The sequence below is a fragment of the Dama dama genome, chromosome 5 (assembly GCF_033118175.1).
Source record: "Dama dama isolate Ldn47 chromosome 5, ASM3311817v1, whole genome shotgun sequence".
Lineage (NCBI taxonomy): Eukaryota > Metazoa > Chordata > Mammalia > Artiodactyla > Cervidae > Dama > Dama dama.
This window is the reverse complement of record NC_083685.1, coordinates 90382037-90406014: the sequence shown is the minus strand read 5'-3', so window position 1 is coordinate 90406014 and position 23978 is coordinate 90382037. Positions and strand designations below refer to the sequence as shown.

The window sequence follows — 23978 nt, the reverse complement described above, 5'->3', positions numbered from 1 at the left end:
TTTTTATTTGTCTCATTACTGAGAATGTTTGCTCTCTTGATTAAACAGGTTCCTTATAGGCATTTCCAGTGTAAAGTTACTCTTCCCTTTGTAATTATTATTTTGGGAGGAGACAGTTCGAAATGATGCAAATCATTTTCCTTTTAAGCCTTTCAGTTTACTAGTTTATTTACATTAGTATGGGTTCATGATTTCCTATTTTAGTCAACTTATTACAGCTTAGTTGGTAAAGAATCCGCCTGCACTGCAGGAGGCCCAGGTTCAATTCCAGGGTCAGGAAGATCCACTGGAGAAGGGATAGACTGCCCACTTCAGTATCCTTGGACTTCCTTGTGGCTCAGCTGGTAAAGAATCTGCCTGCAATGCGGGAGCCCTGGGTTCGATCCCTGGGTTGGGAAGATACCCTGGAGAAGAAACAGCTACCCACTCCAGTATTCTGGCCTGGGGAATTCCATGAACTGTATAGTCCAGGGGGTCACAAAGAGTTGGACACGATTGAGCGACTTTCACTTTCATTACATTTTATTAAATTTAGTCTATCTTTGTTTGTTTTGATATTCATATTATCTCAGATTTTGCCAGTAAATTAAGAAAAAAAATTTAACTCTATGTTTAACCTGAAAGGTGCCTAAGTGATTTACTGTCTTTTTATTGCAAAGGGTTGGTTGGCACTAACCCAGACTAACATTTTATGAACAGTTGTAGAAAACAAAAGTTTCTAATTACTCTATTCCTAGTATATGCCTCCTTCACTCAGTGTATCCATTCTGTGTTCCCTCTGATTTCTTCTGTGTAAACTTCTCTTTCTGGAGTTTCCCTCACCAGTTGAGCATCTTATCACTTCTGTCTTCTTTGACATGTCACTGTTACTCTTTGAGCACTTCCTTTCCTGTGCTGTAATATGTACCAGACTCATCTAGTATTTTCTCTGCCTCAGCCATTTCTCCAAAGGCCTTTGTTCCTGTTAGTGGAGAATTTAGTAATTAGAAGCCAAGATCTGAGCAGGCCCTGTAGGGGCTCATTGCTATTGAATGAGAAGCAGTCACTGCATCCGCCCGTGCTGGGGGTGCGCTCACACCACTCGAGTTCTGGCCCCCACATCAGGGCTCACCACCTGCAGTTTTGTGAGTACCTTCCTCACTCTGCACTCTGGGCACCTTCTGTTTCTTATCCAATCGAAACGACCCGACAGAGGGAACTGGGTGAAAGTAGGTTAGGACACTTAGTCGGTGAGGGAGACCTCAGAGCGAGAAGTTGATAGAGTAGAAATTAGGACCTTGAATGGGTATACCGAGTGAAGGAGGCATGTACCAGGAATAGAAGAGTTGAGAACCTGTTTCCTGCCCCTGTCAATAAGGTGTTCATTTGGTACCACCATTTCTTGAAGGTATCTTTGAGATAAAGGAAGACAGATTGTTTGGATATCTGTAAGATAAACCATATGTTTATATAATTTTTCCTGATTCACTCAATGCTAAAGTAATCTTGAGTTAAATTGTTTTGTTTGGGTGGGACTTAATATTTGGTATAAGACTTACTTGACCAGTCACCCACTGACAAGTAACAGTGCTGAATGATTATGGGATTTCTCAGGGCCAGTCTGCTAATGGGTTGATCTGTGAGTGAGTTGTGGTACCTTGTGTCCTTGAAAAATTTAAAGAACTATTTTGTTAGTTTTTGTTTTGTTTCCCAAGGCAGTTCCTGAAATGAGGAAGCCTCCTAAAGCTAAGTGCAGAATCTTATTTTTGTGGGTGTTTAGCTATTGAAGTATTCTTCCAGCACAGGTAGGGACTGGCTCTCTCTCCCTCCTTCCTCCTGTGGCTATAGCCAGTATTCTGAATTTTATTAGCTAGTTGTGGGGTTTGCAGGGTGTGGGAGGAGGGCTTGCTCGTCTTTCTCGTAAGCTATCAGTTCCTAGGTCCTTTGGAGGTTTAACAGCCTCTCCGCTTTCGGAGACACCTTTAGCTTCAGAAGCTTGGTAATTCCTTGGGTATGTGGAATAAAGCTTCAGGTGATAGTGAGGCTCAGTGAAATGGCAAGGTAAGATCTTTTGATTTTCACTAAGGCTGTAGAAACCCTCCCCCAAAGTTCTTATACATCAGAATTCCTCAAACTCCTGTACTCAGGCTGGGGCAGAAGTGTAAGTCGCTCAGTCGTGTCTGACTCTTTGGGACCCTATGGACTATACAGTGTATGGAATTCTCCAGGCAAGAATACGGGAGTGGGGGCAGAAGGAAGGGCCTAAATGAACAGAACAAATTAGTATGTCAGTCATGCCTTGTTCTGTAACCTTAGAATCTACCTATTGCCACACTAACCCTGGATGGCAGCAGACTAGAGATACAGTGAAGGGCAGTATGTTTACTGTAAGCATTAACATCCCCTGCCTGCCCTGAATTTACCAGCCTTACTGAAACTCTACACTAGAAACCTAAGGCACGTAAGCTCAAGGCATTGTGTACAGAGAGCTGGTTCTAAGAAAGTAATAGACCAAATGAATGCAAAGTAGATAGAGTAGATGCATAGCCATGAAAAAGGGTGAGCTCCTTTTCACCCTTGAACTCAGAACACCTTAAAGAACAGAGAGATGCTTCCTGTCAGAGACCTTGGTCAGCTCTGTGATACCCAGCTTCCATCATAGCGTGTGAGTGTCCAAAGTGGAAACCAACTTAGAAAAGGTATGAGTTGAAGAGTTTGTTCAGAGTTAGTCAGGGTTGACTTCTCCCATTCAGGAAAGAGTCTGAGAATAGGAGGGGAAGAGTTTCCTGAACGGGAGTAGCTTGAGAACGAGAGGTAACTGTTGATCATTACTTGTAGTATTCTCTGGTACACTTTTCCTCAGTGTAAATGATAAAGCTTTCTCCTGGGAAGAAGTCTGACCGCTCAAACCTAAAGCTTTCCTTTGCCTTTATGTAGTTACTTTCCCAGTGCATTCTTACCCTGGTTAAAGTTGTTCCCTGCTCCTTTTTTTTTGAAAGGAATTTTCACTGAAAGCCCTTTCCGAAGTGTTAGACTAGCCAAAGTATAATAGAGTTACAGAGTGAAGAGCTGATCTGCGGCAGGTGGTTCCCCAAATCCATAGGAGAGTCAATAATTACATTTACACTTAAAAGACAAAGCCATGGCCTAGAATTGTATGTTTGTGTTGTATATAATGGTGTAGGAAGAGGGCTGTGATAGGTGCTCAGTAAATATTGGCTTGAGAGGCAGCTGTGGTTCTTGATTGGCAGCATTTTCTGAACGTCTTTGTCTGTGCCCACAGTGAAGATTGCATCCCAGTAAATACGCTTATAATTTAAATAGCTGGGACAGAGTCATGAAACAATACGCATTCTTAACTGTTACTTTGTGGGTGTTTTTTTTTTTTAAAGCCTGTGGATTAGAAAATATTTGTCTGATGAAATGATCTACAGGCCTGGGAGTTAAGACAGAGACTGTCCTGTGAGGTTCACCATCCCAGCTGTGTGTCACTGGACAAGTTACCTAACCTTTCTGAACTTGGGTTTCTTAATCTGTGGAAAGGGAATGATACTTATTCCATCTGGATTAAAAGCTTGCTTTCAGTTTCAAGTGAAATAATGTATGCAAACATGTTTCAAAGGGTAAAGAGCTGTAGAGTCTAAAAGGGTGGTTTAGTTCTGGTGGCAAAATAAAAAGTGACCTGGATTTTGATAGATTATAGGATAGATTAACCAACATTTGAACAGTGTTCACACTGGTGTCCTAAACACTTGATTTAAACTCATTTAATCCTTAAAATGATCCCATGAAGTAGGTAACATTTTACAGATGAAGTTTTTTTCCCCAAGGTCACACAATGGGTAGGGAGCAGAGAGCATAGTCTTGTCTAGTTCTAATTCAAACCCAGTCTTGTCTATTAGCTACTTCGATTTTGTGCCTCCTTGTTAATCCAGGTTTCTTCAGGTAATTTGAGCTGCACTGGATGCTTTTCTGTATGTGAATTTTCTGCTGTTGAAACCTTACCAGAAAATGACTGCCCTTGCCACCCAGTTTTTTGCTAAATTCTGTTGACTTCTTTGGCTCTCTTGGTTTTATAATCAAGAAATGAAAGCTGAGTAGAATGTTATCCTAAACTAGATAATCCAGGAGTGAGAATTTATCCCCACAGAGTGCTGTAATGCATTTAATGGTCAAATACAAATGACTTCATAATTTTCACGTATATATGATAAATTTTATAAAAAGACTATTATACCATATTTATGTATTATATGTACTTTTTAAACCCAGCATTTATAAGCATTTTTGTCTTTAGATATTCTTTAATGAGATTATGTATATATATTTAATTTGGGAGGCTTATACTAATTTTATTAGATGACTATCCCATAATTTATATAATGATTTCCTTGCCTTTGGACATTTAGATTGTTGGAGTTTTCACACAATTATGAGCCATACTGTAGTGAAGATAGTTGTGTGTAAATCTTTGTTTACATTTCTAATTATTTCCTTAAGTTAGACTTTAGAAGTGTAATTACTCTATCAAAGAGTATGAGTATTTTAAAAACTGCTCATATTTATTTCTAGAAAGTGTCAATTTAGCATCTCTCTTTAGTGACTTTTCACTGAATCCTTGACTTGGTGTGTTTTAGACTCTTTTTCAAACATGTTTGTCAATTTTTAAGCAAAAAATAAAATTTCATCTGTTTAATTTACATTTCTTTAATTATTAGATAGTTGCACCATTTCCTTGTATGTTTGGAGTTGCTTACATTTCTCCAACAACTTTGATGGAATTTGTGTCTTCACTAACATACATTCATTCACATGTTGTTGCTGTCTCCTTCCCTGCTTCCATTCGTAACTCTTCAACACCTGCTAAAAGTTTCATTAAAACATTCTCTGCAGTTTTGACAAACTACCCTCTTAGTATAAATCAGTGTTACTCAGTACATAGCAAAAATACAGGTTTATAACTTTCTCTCAAAATTTCTAAACCCAGCAGTGAGCTTTTGGTGATGCAGTTTAGACCCAGAAAAGGGAGACACCTGGGCAGCGGGGTGAAGAAACACACACAGACCCAAACGGTCTCATTGAGACTTGTCTTAGAATCATACCTTGTAGTTATGTACTCAAAATGGAGCAGCCTTACAAAAAAGAATGAAATAATACCATTTGCAGCAACATAGATGGACCTAGAGATTATCACACTAAGTGAAATAAGTCAGAAAGAGAAAGACAAGGGGAGTTCCTGGTGACCTGGTGGTTAGGATTCTGGACTTTCACTGCCGTGGCCTGGGTTTGATCCCTGACCAGAGAACTGAGGGTGTCCCACAAGCCATGTGGCGCAGCCAAAAAAGAAAAGAAAGACAAATACCATATGCTGTCATTTATATGTGGAATCTAAACTATGACACAAATGAACTTATTTATGAAACAGAATCAAACTTACAGTCATAGAGAACAGACTTACAGTTGCCAAGGCAGGGGGCGCGGGGGCGAGATGGATTGGGAGTTTGGGATTAGCAGATGCTAACTATTATTATATATAGAATGGATACACAGCAAGGTCCTAATGAAGAGTATGAAAAAGAATGTGTGTGTGTGTGTGTGTGTATATATATATATGTAGAACTGAATCACTTTCGTGTATAGCAGAAATTAACACAACTTTTAAATCAACTATATTTCAGTAAAATAATTTTTTTTTTAATGTGGCAGGCTTTCTAAATGACCTTAAGTCTCTTAAATTTCTGTCACCCTTCAAACTTGAAAGCCAGAGTCTAGACTGAGGTAGAGGCCTTCTCGGGCCAGAGAGTCCCTGGAGAACGTGGCCTGCGTGCAGTTGAGGGAGGAGGAAGGGCCTGCGTAAGCAGCTTGTTTAGCTGCTCTTTGAACACATGCTTGCCAAGGTTTTTAAACAGCCTGCTAAATTCTTAAAATTCTTTTTCCATGTTGTGGCTTTGATCTATAAGATTACAGAAGCTATACTGAGGACCTGCCTTTTTTCATTTTTATCAAGAATAAATGCCTGTCTATGGTACGACTTGTTTTGAGCTCAGTCAGTGCCTATTAAAGGACTTTTTAGACACTCTGAGCCTTAAAATCACACCCAACTTTGATATCTTTCCTACAGATTTCCTTTTTTAACTCAGTTGCCTCAGTTTCCCTGAGTGTGAGAGCTGTGCTTCTCTGGCAGCTTTTCATGAACTCATGTGGGATGCAGGGCTTTGAAGATTAAAAATTGCCACTTAATTATAGGTTATTTGTTTAATTATATTTCATCTGAGTAATAATCAAAAGCTTTGTGATTTGATACAGGTTTCTACAGGAAATTATAAAAGGAAAAAATCCAGTATTTGTGTATCATCTCAAGGAAGCGGTTTCTTCTGATTTCTTACTAATTTCTTTGTCTTGCTGTGCACAGTCCCAGGTACCTAGGAGTAAAACCCTACCAGCCTGACAGCTCTGGTTGTGATTATGAAGGTGGTTAAGTACAAAGGTTGTTAGTCTCTCTGAAATGGTTCAGCTTAAGTTACAGTGATACAGCGCTGTTAGGAAACTGAAGGCTATTACATGCAATAACGAGAAACTGCAGATTCCGATTTAGCAGCTTGTAACCTTCAGTTCACATTTTTAGGAACACTGATTCCTACCTAGTGGTAGAATGTACCGAAGCCAGAGGATACTTGTCAGTACCGTGCAGTAGTGGTACCTGGGCCGTTTTTTTCTGAGCACCTAGGCAATTTTTGTCTCTTCTGCTCTCATTCCCAGAGTAAAGTCACCTGTGCACACACCGGCACAGACGCTTTTTGGCACTCATGTTATTCATGTGTTTCAAGGACCTGAATTCAGATAAATTCCAGACCCTGGGGTTAAAGTATGTGCTATTCTTTCGGAATGTGAGCCAGCAGTATTTATTAAACATCTGTTACATGAATAATCTTGGTCCTGACCCTGTAACGGGGAAGGATAAATAAAAGATAGTCTTCAGAAGCTCAAGTTGAAAGGTTAGAATGTCCAGGGCAAATACTTTCCGGGGTCCTGAATAACAAATTCAGGAGAAAGCAAGCACTTTGGTCCTTAGTTGAAATAAATAATGAGAGGATCCAGGAAAGAAAGTTGATGCTAAAGAAAGCGCTGGCAGAGGAAGCGCCTTCAGTGGCGCGGGGTGGGTGGGTGGGGGGAGTAGGAGAGGAGCAGGACTGTTGTGACGGGTCTTAAAGCGTGGTCAGAAGTAGTGTCTCCAAACCCCTTGAGCCTCATGTGTGCAGCTTTGTGGAGGTGGTTTGCAGCAGGGGTAGTTCTGGGCTTTCAACAAAGTTAGTCCAGAGTGAACGTCCATCTTTCTCGCCCTTTCTTTCTCCCAGCTTAGAGTTGTGAGGTCTCAGTTGCTAGTGATAAGTCCCCTATTGTGTTAAAGATAGAGAAGAAAGATGCCTTTGAGCAGTGACTGAATGTTATTGAGATTGGGTTAGTAGTGAAAAGTACAAGGTAGGTGGAAGTTGCCAGTTACCTGGACTGACAGAATTATCTGTTTGAATAGATGATTTCAGTGACACAGACCTTAAAGATGACTGGTTCTGCAGAGTCTGGTTTGATGAACATGTAATATTTTACCTTCTTTGTCCCTGTTTATTTTCCCCAGAGCAGTATTCCCTTCGGTTTTTAACCTAATTTCTTGGGCCCCAGGAGTAAAGGAATGGGGAGCAGTAGGATGAGAATTCTGCCCCCGCTCCTGAAAGGTAGTCTTTTTATTTTTTTTTTTATTTATTTATTTATTTTTTTTTAAGGTAGTCTTTTTAGATGAGCCTTTACCTCATGGATGAGAAAACTTAGTAGTAAGAGATAGTGATGACTCTTTGAATGAATGCAGTTTCTCAGGGTTAATCATAACTCTCTCAAGATGCATGGACTGAGGATTTTCACTGTTGGGTGTATTTTATAAAGTGGAGTCTGGTAACAAGGGGGCATAACATTTTCTTTTTTTACATGGGATTTTAGAGATGGTATTGCTCTCAATTTCATTTTTTAATTAAAATCCATAAATAGCAGATTTAAAATTTTGAACCACAGCATGAATCAGAAATTGGGTTTGTCAGCCTTTACTTTTGGGGAGGTGGTAATTCTTTTTGAAAGTGGGGTTGAAGGCAGAGAAAGAGAAGGAAAGCAGGAGAGAGTCTTGGAAATAAGGGTACTGGAAGGCACAAGGCTGTGGGTAGGAGACTCTGCTGGGACTTTCCCATCACTTCACCCCCCGACTCCTGAGTAAAAAACCCTTTACTAGCATTTTCTCCCCTCCTTTTCCCACTAAAAAAAAAAAAAAAAAAGGAAAAAAAAAAAAACCATGAAGAGGAGTCTTTCTTTTCCTTGTTTTCTACCCTTCAGTGGTCGTTAAGCATAAACAGGGACAAACAGTACAAACAGCTGAGGTTTTCCTACCGGCACAAACCTGTCCTAAAGCAGAGATGGCCCTTTATCAGATGCTACCCAGGAAAGCAGAGAGTGTGACCTCACAACTCTAATAAAACCTCTGTTAACCTCGGTGAGGCGGGGGAGGTGTGGGGGGCACGTGTTAAAGTCCTTTTGAATTTTCCCAGTGGGGTCAGAGTTTTGTTCCTTAATTAGAGGTAGTCTGGGAAAAGCCAGCACTTGTGCAAATGCCCCAGGAGGGTCTGAACACCTTAGTTCTGTGCTCACTGTGACACTGTCACCCCCCTGCTTAGGGAGCAGGCCAGCTGGTGGTAGGAGAGCTGGCTGAGAGCGCGCAGAGAGGCTCTGCCAAGGAGATCTTTTTTCTTTCTCTGTGATGTCTGCAGCTCATTTGGCCTGAGCACCAGGTTGCTACTTGATGCTGTTCAGAAGTCAGGATTTGAATTTTGAGGCCCTTTCAGAGAAGGTAGAGGTAATGTTGATTTCTGGGTCTAATTGTGCTTGTGGAAGTTAGCAGCTGTAACTTATATTGGAACATACATTCTTTAAAAAGCCAGATGGTAATCAAAATGTGTGGGTGGTTTGAAGTTTTTAAATAAAAGGCTTGTACTCCGCTGCCAAGCCTCCAGAGAAGTGCTTTGTACAATGCATCCCTGCTTTCTAGAATGGCTTGTGGAAGCAAGTTGCTTCCTTCCTATTTCCTCCCAACCTTTGTGACCTTGCCATGTTTGTCTTCCCTGCCCTGGCAGAAATTGATTCCTGACTTCAGTAAAACTGCTCAGGGGGCTTGAAGATTTCCTTAGTTTAAGAGGCAGTCTTTTGGAAAGGATGGCAGGTCCCTGAGCTCTGAAAGGAAGTGTGCACAGACGAGGGGCTGTGCTCTTTGGCAGCCCAGATAATGCCGGTAAGGGCTCAGGAGCTAGACTTGCTGGGTGGTTCTGGTTGGAAACATAATCATCAAAGGTCCCAAACTCTGGGACTGCTTCCTGCTCAGACTAAAAACTGACTTGTGGAGTCTTTGCAGAATTCACCTCTTATTTTTGTTCCTTTGTTTGCTGTCAGTAAATCACTAATGCCTTTTGCCACAGTTCAGCTGGCTTAATTCTCTCCTGTTCTTCCTGTTGAAATCCAGAGTTGTGGCTTGAAGGGCAGTATGTTATGGTCAGCTCTTTAGTATCCACAACCCCCACTTGTCTCATGGTTGCAGGCATCAGGATTTGCTAGGTGTATCAGAGATTACAGTGATCATTTGTAGATTGGTTCCTTCTAAAAAGTACAGAGAGAGAGTGTATCTGCAAAACAGCTGAATGAATGTGTTTTTTGTACCTCCCTCATCAGTCTCTTGGCTTTCCAGGTGAAGTTCAAGGCCTGGGGGTGGAAGTGTGCTTGGCTCGTTGGAAGAGCTCCAAGGAGACCACTGTGGCTGGAAGTAGAGTCGGCAAAAGGGTCAGGGGAGGTTAGAAGATGAGGTCAGATACATAGTAGTAACAGATCAGAGAAGGCCTTGTGGGCCACGTTAGGATTTTGTATTTTATTCTAAGTGAGAAGGGAAGTTGTTGGAGATTTTTGAGCTGATATAGTTTCCAATTAAAAAAATAAATTACTCTGATTGCCGTGTGGAGAACAGATTGGGTGATAGGAACAGGGGTGGAACAGAGAGGTCATTTGGAAGGCTGTTGTCGTAATCCAGGCTAGAGATTATGAGACAAGTGAAATTATTGCCTACCTCCAAGAACGGTTGGGAGACCTCAGAAAGAAAACACCACTAAAGCCCCTCATACAGCCCTTTGCACGATCCTAGGCTCCAGTATTTGTTAATTCTCTTCCTTTCCTTGGAGTTTGCCCTCAGCTGTATTAGAACCATAGGGGTTATTAAACAGAGATCGGCGTTCACAAGGGAAGGGTTATAAGCAGTACCTCAGTCGTTTGACCCTAACAGAAGACTTTTTATTTCTCAAGGCACTGCAGTTGGCACACTGTTCATTCTGTCATCCCACCCACCAGAGACCTGAAAAGACCGAATCTGTGCCCGAACTCCAGGGCAGCTCTGTTCTCATTGAGGCTTTCACTCTTCAGTTCTTTCTGCAGTTGCTATCTTAGACACAGTCTGAGCAGCCTTTTTCACAAGGTATCTTTTCAGCTACCTGGCCTTGCAAGCTGGAGCTCTCTGATACTCATCGTGACAAGGTAGTTTTCACATGCCTGAGAGGACCCTTTAAGGGAAAGAAAGAGGTTTTGTGGTCTTTGTTTAACATTTGAGCTTCCCCTTCACCCCTCCCCACCCCCCAGCCCACACCGGTCCTCTTTTGTTGTGATCTGAAAGCCTTAATACCAAGCCACCCTGATTTCTGGGGTTTGCAGTGTGGGAAAGGAATTCAGTATGATTTAGTATATTACAATTGTTTGGGAAACACGTACTCCACGACTATACCACCCTGAACCACCCTGAACGCGCCTGATCTTGAAGTTAAGCAGAGTCAGGCCTGGTTAGTACTTGGATGGGAGAGAAGCGTGGTTCTTGGTACGTGGGGAGCTTGAATTGTTGACAAAGCTTCCTTCCCTCCAGAAAGCTACATCAGTGTTTGCTTGGGCTGTGTGTGTCTTGTTGGAAGACTTCATTGATAAAACCATGCCATCTTGTTAAAAACATCAGAATCACCTGCCTGAAGAGGGCTGCTGGCAGCCTACCACTTCCTTGATTTACCCTGGGAGCAAAGCAGTTTTTTTTCCCTTTTTTTGGCCGGGAGGGGTGGGTCTGGAGATCTATTTGTGTGAAAGGCCATAGGAAGGTGAATCCCCAGAAACTTGCAGACAGAATTTGCTTTAGTAGTAGTCAGTCTTGTCTCCTAGGATGCTCTTACTCCACCTTCTTTTTAACAGTAAGTTCAGGCGAATTCCCTGGTGATCCAGTGGTCAGGACTCTGCCCTTTCACTGCTGAGGGCCCAAATTCAGTCCCTGGTTGGCAAACTTAAGATCCTGCAAGCTGAGAGGTAAAAAAAAAGTAAGCTCAGATTCCTAGGACCCTAGTTGGACTTTGGGTGTCTTTGCATCTCATATACTGTACTGTCTCTGGAAGTGTCTGGCTGCCGCGGCCCCCCGCCAGAGCTGTGAATAGATAGAGCCAGGCCCCATGAGGATGAGCTGTCTTCAGGAATGCTGTTCTGTTTTTAGGGAGAAATCTTCTTTTCCTTCACCTCAGTTGGACTGTGCGCTAGCCTTTCTTTGCCTGCCTTGGCTGGGGCACGGAGGAGAGCCAGCATACCATTTATGTGGCTGCCATGTGGACTTACCCAAAAGCCATAAGGAGAGGCAGCCTATGGGAAATGCAGGCGCCACACGAGTGCATCCGTAACTTGTGAACATAAAGACCTTCAGTCGTTTGTGTGGATCGGTATTTTCTAGTTTTTATTTTCCCCACCCAGGCATCTGCGCTGACTGAAATATTTGAGCCATAGCAATAGTAGAGAGCAAATTGTTTCTACAGATAAAGACATAGATAAATTTTCGTCCTACATGCTGCTAATTAAATTGCTTATCTATCTAAACTTGGGCCTCTGCTGCTGATATCCGATGTCCCTGGTATCTTCCTTGAGTGAGTTGCTTTGTGTTCCATGACCTTGTTTTTTTTGTCATTGCAGTGTGAGTGACTGCCTCATGTTGTGTTGATGCCGGTCTGCCATGCTAGCCTGTCTACCAGGGCCAGGTGACCTGTCCTTTCAGCTTCTTTCTCACACGCAGATGAACACTGGACTTCAGAAATGTAAGTAATCTGGATCCCAGGGAAGCATGCGGTCCTTTATTTTTCCCCTCCATTCGGGTTCTCCCAGAGACAACTTTGGGGTACCCTGACTTTGCTACTTCCAAGATGTTCTTCAGCACAGACAGCAAGAAAGCAGCTGCAGAACTTGTCGGCAATGCGAGACGCTTCTCTGATCAGAGGCCTCTTAAATACTAGATTCCCCAGTGTGTGTCATCTTAATTTTAATTGTTGCTGATAGATGTCTGTTGAGCAGTAGGGCTATATGGTGTTTTACAGCCCAGTGTTACATATATCATATATGTATATATCACCCTTCAAAGAAGTGTTTCAGTTTGAACCCTGGGAGGAATGGAATGAAAATGCACAGTCCAGATTACTTACTGTATCCCTGAAACAAACTGATTACACTGTTGTGTTGTTTGGAGCTCTCTGAGTGCCCTCTGCCACGGAGACAGACGGTTCCCCCTTGGCCTTGCTGTCTGCATTCTGAGCCAGTGCCCGCAGCTCACAGCAAACAAACTCTCGCCTCCAGAAGGTACATGGAACTGTCTAGCTTTCTCAGCCTCTCTGGGCGTGTTCCTCTTAATATTCTTCCCCCAAGACGGGATTTTGGAGAACTGCTAGCTTCCTGTATTACATTGGCTGGCACTGGGGCTTCAGACTTTGTGTTTTCCCAGATTCCTGCCTTCCATCCCTGTACTACGTGAATGTGCAAGGAAGATTCTATTCCTGGCTTATCACCATGCACTGTGTCTTCGAGTGTAAAGATGGCCCTGAATTTGGAATAGAGTTTTCTTTCAGAGCAAAAAGGGAAGAGCAACGAAGCATCTCAGCTTACCCTTTCACAGAAAAAGAGCCTCAGCAGGTTACCTGACTCCTTTATGGCCGAGATTGGCAAGCTTTTCCTGACAGGGGTCGAATGGACCACACCACGTGGTCTCTTGCGCGTTCTCACCTCTGCGCTCTCGGGGCACCGGCAGCCGTGGCAGCGTGTGAACAGACGAGTGCGGCTGTGCTCCGGCACAGCCCTCTGCGGAAGCGCAGCAGCCTGGCGCTGGCTTTCAGGCTGTTGTCTGCCGCTCCCTGCTCCATGAGATTATCTGCAGAAGTTAAAAACGGCCTGGCCTCTTGACTTACTTTCTTTGAGGGAGAGTAAGACTCAGAGCCTGGCCAGATCTAGAATTTGGCCCGTGAATGCAGCTCCTGTAACAACAGAGCTGAGAGTGTTAGTCTTCCTTCTGCAGCTGCCTGATGCAGTCGGCAAGCTCGCTGTCCCAGCTCCTGCCCAGGCTGTCTCTCTCCCATGCGTGCTGGTCGGGTGCGGGCATTGTCTGGGCTCTCTGGCCGCCCAGAGCCACATGCTCACGTGCTGTGGCTGGGTGCAGGCTTCCAGGCACAGAGCTGGGGGGTTGTACTCAGAAGGATGTAGTAAGATGGCAGAGAGCAGCTCACTGTCTTTCTTCTAGGTCCTTAACACACTCTGACAGCTTCGCCCAGAGATTTACCATCAAGGGCTGAACCATCTAGGAGGAAAGGCAAATTGGCAGCTTTATCTTAGCTGCTGACGTTGGATCTTCACTCCCTTCTCCACAGAGCAGCCCCCAAGTCACCTCTGCAGAAAGCTCTGTCCCAAATCTGTATTCAAGAATTGAGGTGTCCTTTTTCTCTGGTTTCAGGCTTACCTATTCATTTGGGGGGACAATGTATTTGAATCGCTTCAACTCTCTTGTGACTCTCCTTAACTACACCTAAACTTTTGCAGAGAAGAAAACCCAGTGGTGCTTTTAAGCTCACTTGCTTGCTTCTTTGCTCTCCCAAGATGTATTAGGAGAAACAAAAAACAATCCTCTTCTGTGATTTACAGTTCTTAGCATTAAGCATTTACCATTAAGGTGGGACAGAGTATAAACTGTCTGCTTCACAAAACAGAAGCTAAGGCGCTGCCCAGAGCCCAAGTCTACCAGCTGTCAGGATCTGTGGCTGCTATTCAGCCTTTCCCTGCTCCCATCCTAAGGAGGGTCTTAAAAGTTGCTCAGAACACAGAACTCAGTATCTGGTGAGGTGGGCATGGAGTGTGTGCATGCTGAGTTGCTTCAGTCATGTCTTTTTGTGACCCCATGGACTGTAGCCCGCCAGATTCCTCTGTCCATGGTGATTCTCCAGGCAAGAATACTGAAGTGGGTTGCCATGCCCTCCTCCAGGGGATCTTCCCAACCCAGGGATCAAACTCATGTCTCTTATGTGTCCTGCATTGGCAGGCAGGTTCTTTACCACTAGTGCTACCTAGGAAACTCCATGGGGTACAGATATTTATAGCTTTGTTGTTGTTCAGTCATCCAGTCGTGTTCGACTCTTTCCGACCCTATGGACTGCAGCACGCCAGGCCTCCCTGTCCCTCACCATCTCTTGAGAGTTTGCCCAAGTTCATGTTCATTATATTGGTGATGCCATCCAGCCATCTTATCCTCTGATGCCCTCTTCTTCTGCCCTCAATCTTTCCCAGCATCAGCCTTAATAGCTTAGTATATTTTATATTGGAATAGTCAGCTTAAGGCAGGGGAGATGGGTCAGGGCTCAGGAGAGGGGATATGTGGCTTCTTGGCCCTGTCAGTCACCCGGCTGATCAGTCGTCCGCTGGCTTGAGCTGCCGTATGTACAGAATCATAATATCAGTCCCTTCAGACCCCAGTGTTTTCTCTTCTCCCCATCCTCTTCTACATGTATAGGAGGGTGTGATGTATTTTCCCACCATGGTATGACTTGCCTTAGTGCAGGCTGGATTAAGGGACATCTTGCCTTTCGGTGGGTCCTGCACAGGCTAGAAGACCACAATTGTGGTCAGTGGCTGCCCTCCCAGAACTTTCCTGGATTGTTATTCTATGTCACATGGTTTGGGAGATCTCTGCCATTTTGGAGCTTTGTACTTGAAATGGAGCTTTGTACTTGAAAAATTTGTTTTCCTCTAAGCCATCTTCTCCCAGTTCCCCAGAAACTGTTGCTTTTGAACACTTTTTTCCTTCATTAACCTCAAGCCTCTGCTCCTGTTTCTCCAGTTTACAGTCAGGTGTATAGATAGGGTGGCTTGATAAAGATTTCTGGGTAGAGTGGTTGAAATGACCTAAGGTCCCTGGTCTTCAGGTTGTCTTTCAGACAGCGACTGTGACCTCTTTCACTGTAGAGTCTTGGGACCTAGGACAAATAATCAAAATTAATCTTTTACTATACTCTCGTATGCTTATCTGCCCCCTAGTGGAAAGATCTGGAAATGGCAAATTGGCCCGATGACTGGATAAACTAAGAGAAACATCAGAAATATTAGCTAACATTTGTTGAGTGCTTACCATATGCCAGGCACTGTCTTGCCTATTTTTATGCACATTCCCATTCACTCTTCAATAATTCCATATGGGAGACTCACTTATCTTTCTTTTAAGCATGAGAGTGTTTGTCACTTGTCAGTGTCACATTACTAATCAGTGACGAGGCTAGAATTCACTCTTGGGTCAGACTCCAAAGCCTGTATTTAATGCACAGAGACACACCTGTGTGTCTCCACAGGTTAGAGGTTCCTGCTACATAAGCCACTAATGTCTTCTGATCTTCAAAACAGAAAGATAAACGGGGAGGTCCCGGTGAGGTTACTTTGTCCCATCTGTGGGTAGACTCAGCGAAACCTGCTATCCTTGAATGATTACCATTGACAGTCACAGGTCCTGTTCACAGAGCATTTCCTGTTCATCGGCTCTCTTGATCTTAGTAATTCTGTGAGGTAGGACAGCAGGTATCATTGCTGTTTATAAATGAGGAATGACTGAGCGACACTCTGAGTCGTCAGATAATAAAGCCAGTGCTTGAATCCAGTCTCTTTTTTTCTAACCACAGAGTCTCTGTTCTCCACTGCTTTATGTCTCGATTAACGACACCGTTGGTACCAGATAGTTAAAGAAGTTGCTTGCAAAGCTGTAGTGTCTGTCAGCTGTGCACTTAGAGGAAATGATGCAGAAGAAAGAGAGGCTCCAGGGTGCCTGTGTGGGGACGGAGATGATACTGAGGAAAACTCGGAAGGGTTGGGCTGAAGTCTGGTATGTGAAGTGGGTGGTGTCAGAGCCCCAGAATGTGACCTCTTTCTTGTCCAGTATGCTCATCTGTCATCCTTGAGAGTCTTCCTTAACGTGCTATAGCCTGTGTCCAGCCTCCCTGCCCTCACCTCATCACCATTATCAACATCAATGGAGCCAGGACAGAGGGAACTAGTCGGTGTAGTGTCCCGTCCTGTACTTCTGATTGAGGCCAGCACACGTTGTGCCTCTGCTGGAAAAAACTAGCTTGAGAGTTGGTATTGACTTGGAGCAAAGGAGCTCTGTTATTCAGCAAGCCACTGTCCCAGCCTCTCTCAGTTGGCCTTCAAGGAGAGAAGCTTGTTAACATGGAGCAAGACTCTTCGTACATGGAGGGGCAGACCTTCACTTCCTGTCTGAATGGAAACGCAGCAGCTTCAGACTCCTCCTATTCAGCTGAATCCCAGCTGTTCAGCCAGACAGTATATTTCCAGGTACTTACTCTGCAGGTCCGCTCCGGGTAAGGAAGGCGCCAAGCCAGGAGTGTCACACACTTCTCATTAGGCACATGAAAGCGCAGTGGCTCACCAGGGCAGCTTCTCATGGAGCTCTGGTGCCTTGAGTTTAGGGACATTCTTCAGTGATTGCAGACTTTTTTGGTGTCCTCTGTGCAAGAGAATGTAAGACAGGTCAGAAAATGACCCCCACTTTATGGAGCCTGAAGCCCATTAAGGGTCAGAGGCTTACAAGCAGCAGCAGAACTCTGTTCTCCAGGCTTTGACCCTGCTTGCCATCTATTGCTGCCTAGTGGGTGGGAGACTTCCAGGCCTCCCTGCCTCCTTCTGCTTCCTACCTTCAGTTGTCACGGTCACATTCCTCCTTCTAAGGCCTTCTGTAGATCAGTCATCTTACAAACACAGAGATTACGGATGGAGCAGGTATTTAGCACTCAGTAAATAAAGTAGAGCCTTGAATACGTTAGAATGCCTACCAAGTTCAAGGCACTGTGCCAGTGTTTGAAAACACGAACCTTTTCCTTTCTGTACCCTTTTTTGCTGAGTCCTGCCTCTCTGAGCGTGAGTCCGGATCTTTCTGCCCCTCCTGAACTGGAGCTTTCTTTTCTTGCTTTCAAGGAGAGCAGCAGTTTCTAAGCAGTTGCTGCCAGCCAACCAGCAGTGCCACCCAATGCAGGCAGCTGTGCCCCTCCCTGCCAGCACTCACTAGACGACTTCTGTTCCGTGATGCCCAGCGACGTGACTTTGAATGGGGTCTCCTTTGGGCCAAGCCAGCTGAGGCCACAAGCCAGGCATTTGGTCAGCTTAGTGCTTGGTCTGCCCTGGCGGCCTCCGGCACCGGGAGGAAGTAGGGAGGGAGTCTGCTAGCTGAACCCCGGCTCCCAGCCAAGCGCACCCCTCCTTTTTTTTTTTCCTGCTTTGGGGAGTCTCTGTACTTACTCAGCAAGCCTTTATTAAGCACCTTCTGTGTATACTCAGGAGAGACCCTCCCTCGGAGAGAGGGAGAATGGAGCTGAGACCCCTTGCCAGGAGCCTGGCAAGCTTAAAGAGCTCTTGTTCTCAGAACCTTTTCCTTTTTGACTGCAAGCACGACATCCGCTGGAGCCCCCTGATGGGAGGCGACTGGAGACGGGAACAAAGAGACTGTTAGCATTAATGAGGCCCATTGAGCGGTGTTTCCGCAGTCTCCAAAGGAGGGCAGGTTTTTCCTCTTTCATTTAGGAAAGTGACAGCTGACAGGGGCCGAATACAGACTATTTTTGGCTCTCAGAACTTAAAGATGCTCTGAATCCTTTCTCCTCAGTTCCCTCCCTGCAGTCCTGTCATTATTGTCACCCCCCACGAGGAAATAAATAAAGCCTTTTGATCTTCACCCAGTCAGGCTGAGAGTAAGCTGTAAACAAAAGTGAACTTGTGACATGGGGGTGGGGGAGGGATGTTGGCAGCTCGCTCCTCTGCCCCTGAAAAAAGAAGCATCCTGTCTCCTGTGCCAGGATGCTCACCCCGTGGGCAGTGCCCCAGCTGCCACTGCCTGGAGAGCTGACGCCTCACTGGCCACCGCAGACCGGAGGGAGCCCTTCTGGGGCCCTGTTCCTCAGGGTGTCACCGGGCAGGGACCGAGCCGCTCTGACAAGCAGCCCTGCTCAGAACCTCCAAACCCCAGGCCAGCAGGGGCTGGTAGGAACTTGGATAGACTTCCGTGTGAGAATTGGCCCAGTTCCGGCTCTCTACGTTGGGAGACTTTGGAAAGTTGCCCTGCTTTTCTGATCTTTAGTGACCTCGTTTGTGAAGTGGGACCATCATGATAGTACCTGCCTCCTAACACAGTAGCAGGGATTCATGGAGACAGCCTGGCACTCAGCACGAGCCCCGGCCCATGAGACGTGCCCACTGCATGTTAGCCGGGCTTGTTTTTGTGGGGGGCTGAGGCTGGCCCCGAACTGGAGACTCAGCCTGACACCCCGTGCGCCCTGCCCCCCAGGCTGCAGGCGGGAAGTCTAGGAGGGCTGGTTGGCTTGGCACTGACGAGCTCCCTCTCCTTCTCTGCTCTCCTTCCCCTTCTCTCTCTCTAGGGGACACTACACAGAAAATGAGAACTGCTCACTACCCCACCCCAGCCGAATTGGACGCGTATGCTAAGAAGGTCGCAAACAACCCACTGACTATAAAAATCTTCCCCAACAGTGTGAAGGTTCCCCAGCGGAAACACGTTCGTCGAACTGTGAACGGCCTGGACACAGCGGCCCAGCGCTACAGCCCCTACCCGACTCAGGCCGCCACCAGGGCAGGCCTGCTGGCCATTGTCAAAGTGCCAGCCAAAAGCATACTCAAGGACTTTGACGGCACCCGAGCCCGGTTGCTCCCCGAGGCCATCATGAACCCCCCAGTGGCGCCCTATGCCACTGTGGCACCCAGCACTTTAGCCCACCCCCAGGCCCAGGCTCTGGCCCGCCAGCAGGCCCTGCAGCACGCACAGACCCTGGCCCATGCCCCTCCCCAGACGCTGCAGCACCCTCAGGGTATCCCGCCACCCCAGGCGCTGTCCCACCCCCAGAGCCTCCAACAGCCTCAGGGCCTGGGGCACCCTCAGCCCATGGCCCAGACCCAGGGCTTGGTCCACCCTCAGGCCCTGTCTCACCAGGGTCTCCAGCACCCCCCCACTCCCTTGCTGCATGGAGGCCGGAAGATGCCAGACTCAGATGCCCCCCCGAATGTGACCGTGTCTACCTCAACTATCCCCCTTTCCATGGCGGCCACCCTGCAGCACAGCCAGCCCCCGGACCTGAGCAGCATCGTGCACCAGATCAACCAGTTTTGCCAGACGCGGGCGGGCGTCAGCACTACCTCAGTGTGTGAGGGCCAGATCGCCAACCCCAGCCCCATTAGTCGCAGCCTGCTCATCAACGCAAGCACTCGGGTGTCGACCCACAGCGTCCCCACACCAATGCCTTCATGTGTGGTCAATCCCAAGGAGCACACCCACGCGGCCAGCGCCGCGCTGCCCGCTGCGGGCCCCGTCAACCTGCCCGCGGGCCTCGCGCGCGCCCCCACTGGCTACCCTAGCGACCTCAAGCCAGTCGCCTGGAACCAGCACCAGCTGGCCCACCTGCAGCAGATGTGCGGTGAGGCCGGTGGGACGCCAGCCCCTGGCCTGACAGGCAAGCATGCGGCAGGACGCGAGTTGGCAGGGCCTGGCTTGGTGGGCAAGGCCCCTGCCTACCCGCAGGAACTCTGCCTGGCACAGTCTTTCCATCTGAAGCCACCCCTGGAGAAGCCAACCCCATCCCCACCTGTCAACGGCCTGGCCGCCCCACTGGCCTACCCCAATGGTCACTATTTCCAACCCCTGTGGAACAACATTCTGCCCACTCCCAATAGCGACAGCTCGGGGTCTCAGGACCTTGCCGGGCCGTTCCACGCTGGGCAGCCCGCGGGCGCACCCCTCGACTGTGCGGCGGTGGCTGCTGGGGCGCACTTCCGGGCAGGGACCGGGGGCGGTCCGGTGGCAAGCCAGAACAGCTTGATACAAACGGTGGATTACCTAAGTGGGGATTTCCAGCAGGCCTGCTTCCGAGAACAGAGCCTGGCCATGCTGAGCAAGGCCCACCGAGCCCCTGGCAACCGAGCCCCTGACCCCACAGATAGTCGAAGTCTTCATATTCAGCACCCAGGGTACAGATAGGGAGCCCTGGTGCCCCCCACAAATCCCACGTCATACATCACCCTCCTAGGTTTAGTCTTACTTTTGAGTAATGGATAGTTTCAAAGTTTCACTGCTCCAACGTGATCATTCTTAGATGTCTAAGAAAGGGAATTGAGTGGGATCTAATTGAGGACAGAGGGGGGTCCTCTTCGCCCTCATCTTGCCCTGAACCAGCCCCAGCAGCTCTTGGGTTTATGTTGGGACCTAATCTCAACTCCCGGCTTGACTCTCCATTGCCTGCTTATCAGTCCAGTCCCTGCCCCCTCTCCACCCCGACCATTTCCCACCAGCCTCCTTTCATCTTTACCTGCACCTCTCACTGTTGCCCTTAGGACTGAGGTATGGGCTAAGGGAAGGGTCCCGTAGGCTAGGTAGTAGTCAGCATCCAGCTGCCTGAGCTAGGCGTCTTCCTGTCTGTCTGTCTCTTGCTGGGACTAAGAAGCCAGACTTCCCAAGTGCTCTGGGAGCCGATTTCTTACTTACCCAAAGACCTCAAATCAAAACTGACCCGGTCTGCATCTCCTCCCAGCCCTTCCCCATTCCTCAAGGCTTTGTTTTACACCTGCATTGAACCCAGAGCCACTGCACTTGTCCTTGCCACACTCCTCAAGGGCATCCTGCAAGCATGTGGCCGTGGCCTTGAGACATGGCAGGGGGGTGCGGAACCTGCCTTTGTATTGATACCTTGGTTCCTAATTCCCTTTCCATCAGTAGAGAAATGCCAGGACCGTCTGGCATATCCAAGACCTTCCTCACCGTTTCTCTCCTGAGTCGCCTGCTGCCCTCACGCCCCACTCCCCCCTCACAAACAGAACAAACAAAAAGCCAGTCTTACTTGAGGAATTAGGTAGTAGGTGTGGGATGATCACATTGGAGTTTGGAATTAAAAACACTGAAAAAAAAAGTTAAACTGCATTTGGTTCTCTACACTGGCTAAGAATATTGCTCTACACTGTAAGTTTTAAGCGTCCTGTTTCTGTATGAATGTAGCGTGGGTTTGAGTAGCAATGTGTGTGAGCGGCCCCACAGGTGCATTCACTGTCTAGTCACCTTTCGCAGCCCCTGTTTAATGAAGAAAGAAAAACACAAAGCCTTAAGCTCTTTGAATTCTCCTTTACCAAATGAGCATGGTTCTAACAGCTGGAGATGGGCCCCTATTGGAAACAGCCCCTCCTGCCCCTCGCCCGCCCTCGCCCGCCCTCACCCACTCCATGCTCGAGTGTCTGTTCCCCAGCGACAGTTAGTTGGCTAGAAATTTTAAACTTTTCTGTAACTTAGATTGTTTTGTTGTAATGTTTTGCACCCTTCTGTTAAAGACACATAGTTGGGCTGTTGTTTTCTTTTTTTTTTTTTTTTTCCTTTAAACCAAATAAGCCCTACCCTTTCCTCTTGTCTCTGGGGAATGTGAGCTGATGTTATTTAAGATTCTTGGTTTTGTTTACTATACTATCCACTGTTCTTTAGCCAGAAATTCTCTAGTGATCTGAAGCAATGTGACTGCAGACCAGTTTTTAAATTACGTGTTGGCAAGTTGCCTTATATTTAAAAAGAGAAAAAACAAGGAAGAAGAATGCCTGATTGTGTTATGCCAAATGATAGCAACATGGAGCCCTAACTTATTGTCCCCGTTGCTCTGCTGCTGTCTGTGGACACTGGTACCTTACCTCCCTGTCCTGAGCCCCCAGGAGCACCAGCAGCCTCTGGTGCGATGCCTTCTCCCAGTGTGTTGGCCACCATCTCACCCAGGGGCCCGTTCCAGTTCTCGCTTCTCTTGAGTTAAATTCTCTGAAAGGACACCACTGTCTCAGCTTGTCCCCTGCTTGATCTCCAAACCAGATATTTTTGCTGTAATTTTTTTCCAATGCCTCTCTCCCCAAAAGGTGAGCTGCCATTTTAGGAAATTGGACCAGACACCAACTTGGGGGCTTAAAAAATCAAACCTCAAACCCATCTCTTCCTGTGTAGGGGTGCATCTGAAGCTCTCACTCCCACCCCTAGTCTGCATGGAAAATGTACTGTGACCCCCCTGCCCCCCACTACCCTCGCCTTTGGTGGGAGATGTTTCCTAGTTCACCCTGAGCCCCTCTTCCCCCTTGCCAGCCAACCCCCAACCAGCAATAAAGGTCCATGCCAGGGCCTCCTATCCACACCCGCGCCTCCATTCCACACTACCCCTAGAAAATAATCTGGGTCTCCTGCCATCCACATACTGTAGCATTCATTCTCCATCTCCCTCATCCTCTCACCTGTGGTGGTTTATGGGTGTGATGGGGTTTTTAAGATTATTATAAACCAGTAAAAAAAAAAAAAAGAAAACTCACCTTTTGATCTTGTCCTATTCGTTACTGCTTGTTTGAGATGATCTTTCTTAATGGTTTTTAAGACTTACTAGAAATAATTTATCATTTTTAAAGGGCCTTCTAGAGTATTTCTCCCAGTCAGAAGCCCTCCCAACCCATCTTCCCAGGACAGGTGTGCTGAGTCAGCCCCTGGAGGGGGCACCTGGCTGACTGGCTCTCCCCCCTAGGCAGGGCTGCAGGGGGCTTGGTGGGACTTGATGGTTAAGTATATTTGCCACCTTTCACTGGAGGCCCAGTTCAGTGTACTGCCGTGTTCACTTCAATCAATCATTGAAAAATGGGAATCTGGTTTGTGAATAAGCCAACTTTAGACTGAATGTCCCTTCTCCCTTGAAAATCTTGGCATTTCTGAGGACCTCTGACAAGTGATAATAAGTGGTGTAATAATCTGTAACATGAAAAGTGGCCCTCTTGGCAATTTCAGTCTTAAAAGGTTGAGTACTGATTGGAGATATTTTTTTTTTTTGTCTCCAGGGGGGGAAAAAAATCCAAAACAGCTCTTTAGGTCTCCCCTTTCTGCTGAGTTTGGGTCTGGGCTAAGATGTGCTGGAGGGAAGGAAAGATCCCACAGGTTGTGGAACTCAGTGAGGGTGGAATCAGGTGGTTAATAGGTGGTTCTCACAACTGATGGAGTTGAAAGCACCCTGAATGCGCTTGTCTGTGGGCTGTTCTTTCGTGAAGGTGCTTTTTGCCTTTACTCCTCCTCCCATCCATGTGAAAGAAAACTCTCTTCCACTTGTTAGATGAGACCTATAGTCAGCCTAGAGTAAGAAGGCTAAAAAGAATATTGAATTGAGCCTCACTGTGATGCAAAACCTGGCTTGAGTTCCATAAGCAGTTAGGACCACCCGCAGAGGACGGGGTGAGCAGCATGGTGTGGGGCACCCTGTGTGAACTTACTGCAGTGGGGCAGTGGCCCAGTGCTGCCAGCAGAGGGAGGACTTGGTCTGGGGAGGGGGAATCTGGCTTCTGCTGAAAGGCTAATGCAGAAGAGGTTCCACCTGTTGGCGCTGGAAACCCAGGTCTGTGCTTAAGTGAAGGCATTTCCTCTGCTAGAGCCCATGGTCTTTTACCAGCTTTCAGGCCTCACTATACCAAGATGGTTTAGCTCATGAAAGAGTCATGTTTCTCAGCAAAGCAGCCAGGGCTTTGTCTCTCCCTACATGAGTGAATTTGACCTTTTG

General features: G+C 46.7%; 1 protein-coding gene across 3 annotated transcripts in view; it reads left to right on the top strand.

Moving 5' to 3' along the window:
• FAM222B (family with sequence similarity 222 member B) overlaps positions 1 to 22745 on the top strand; it is a 56006-nt gene extending 33261 nt beyond the window's left edge. For 2 of the 3 annotated variants that reach the window (XM_061142940.1, XM_061142939.1), the window contains exons 2-3: positions 12037 to 12158; positions 18804 to 22745. In XM_061142940.1, coding sequence (XP_060998923.1) covers positions 12077 to 12158; positions 18804 to 20413 — 1692 coding nt within the window. In that variant the 5' untranslated portion in view covers positions 12037 to 12076 and the 3' untranslated portion in view covers positions 20414 to 22745. The remainder of the gene's footprint in view (positions 1 to 12036; positions 12159 to 18803) is intronic. The other variant, XM_061142941.1, reaches the window with a different exon arrangement.
• Positions 22746 to 23978: the final 1233 nt, after the last annotated feature.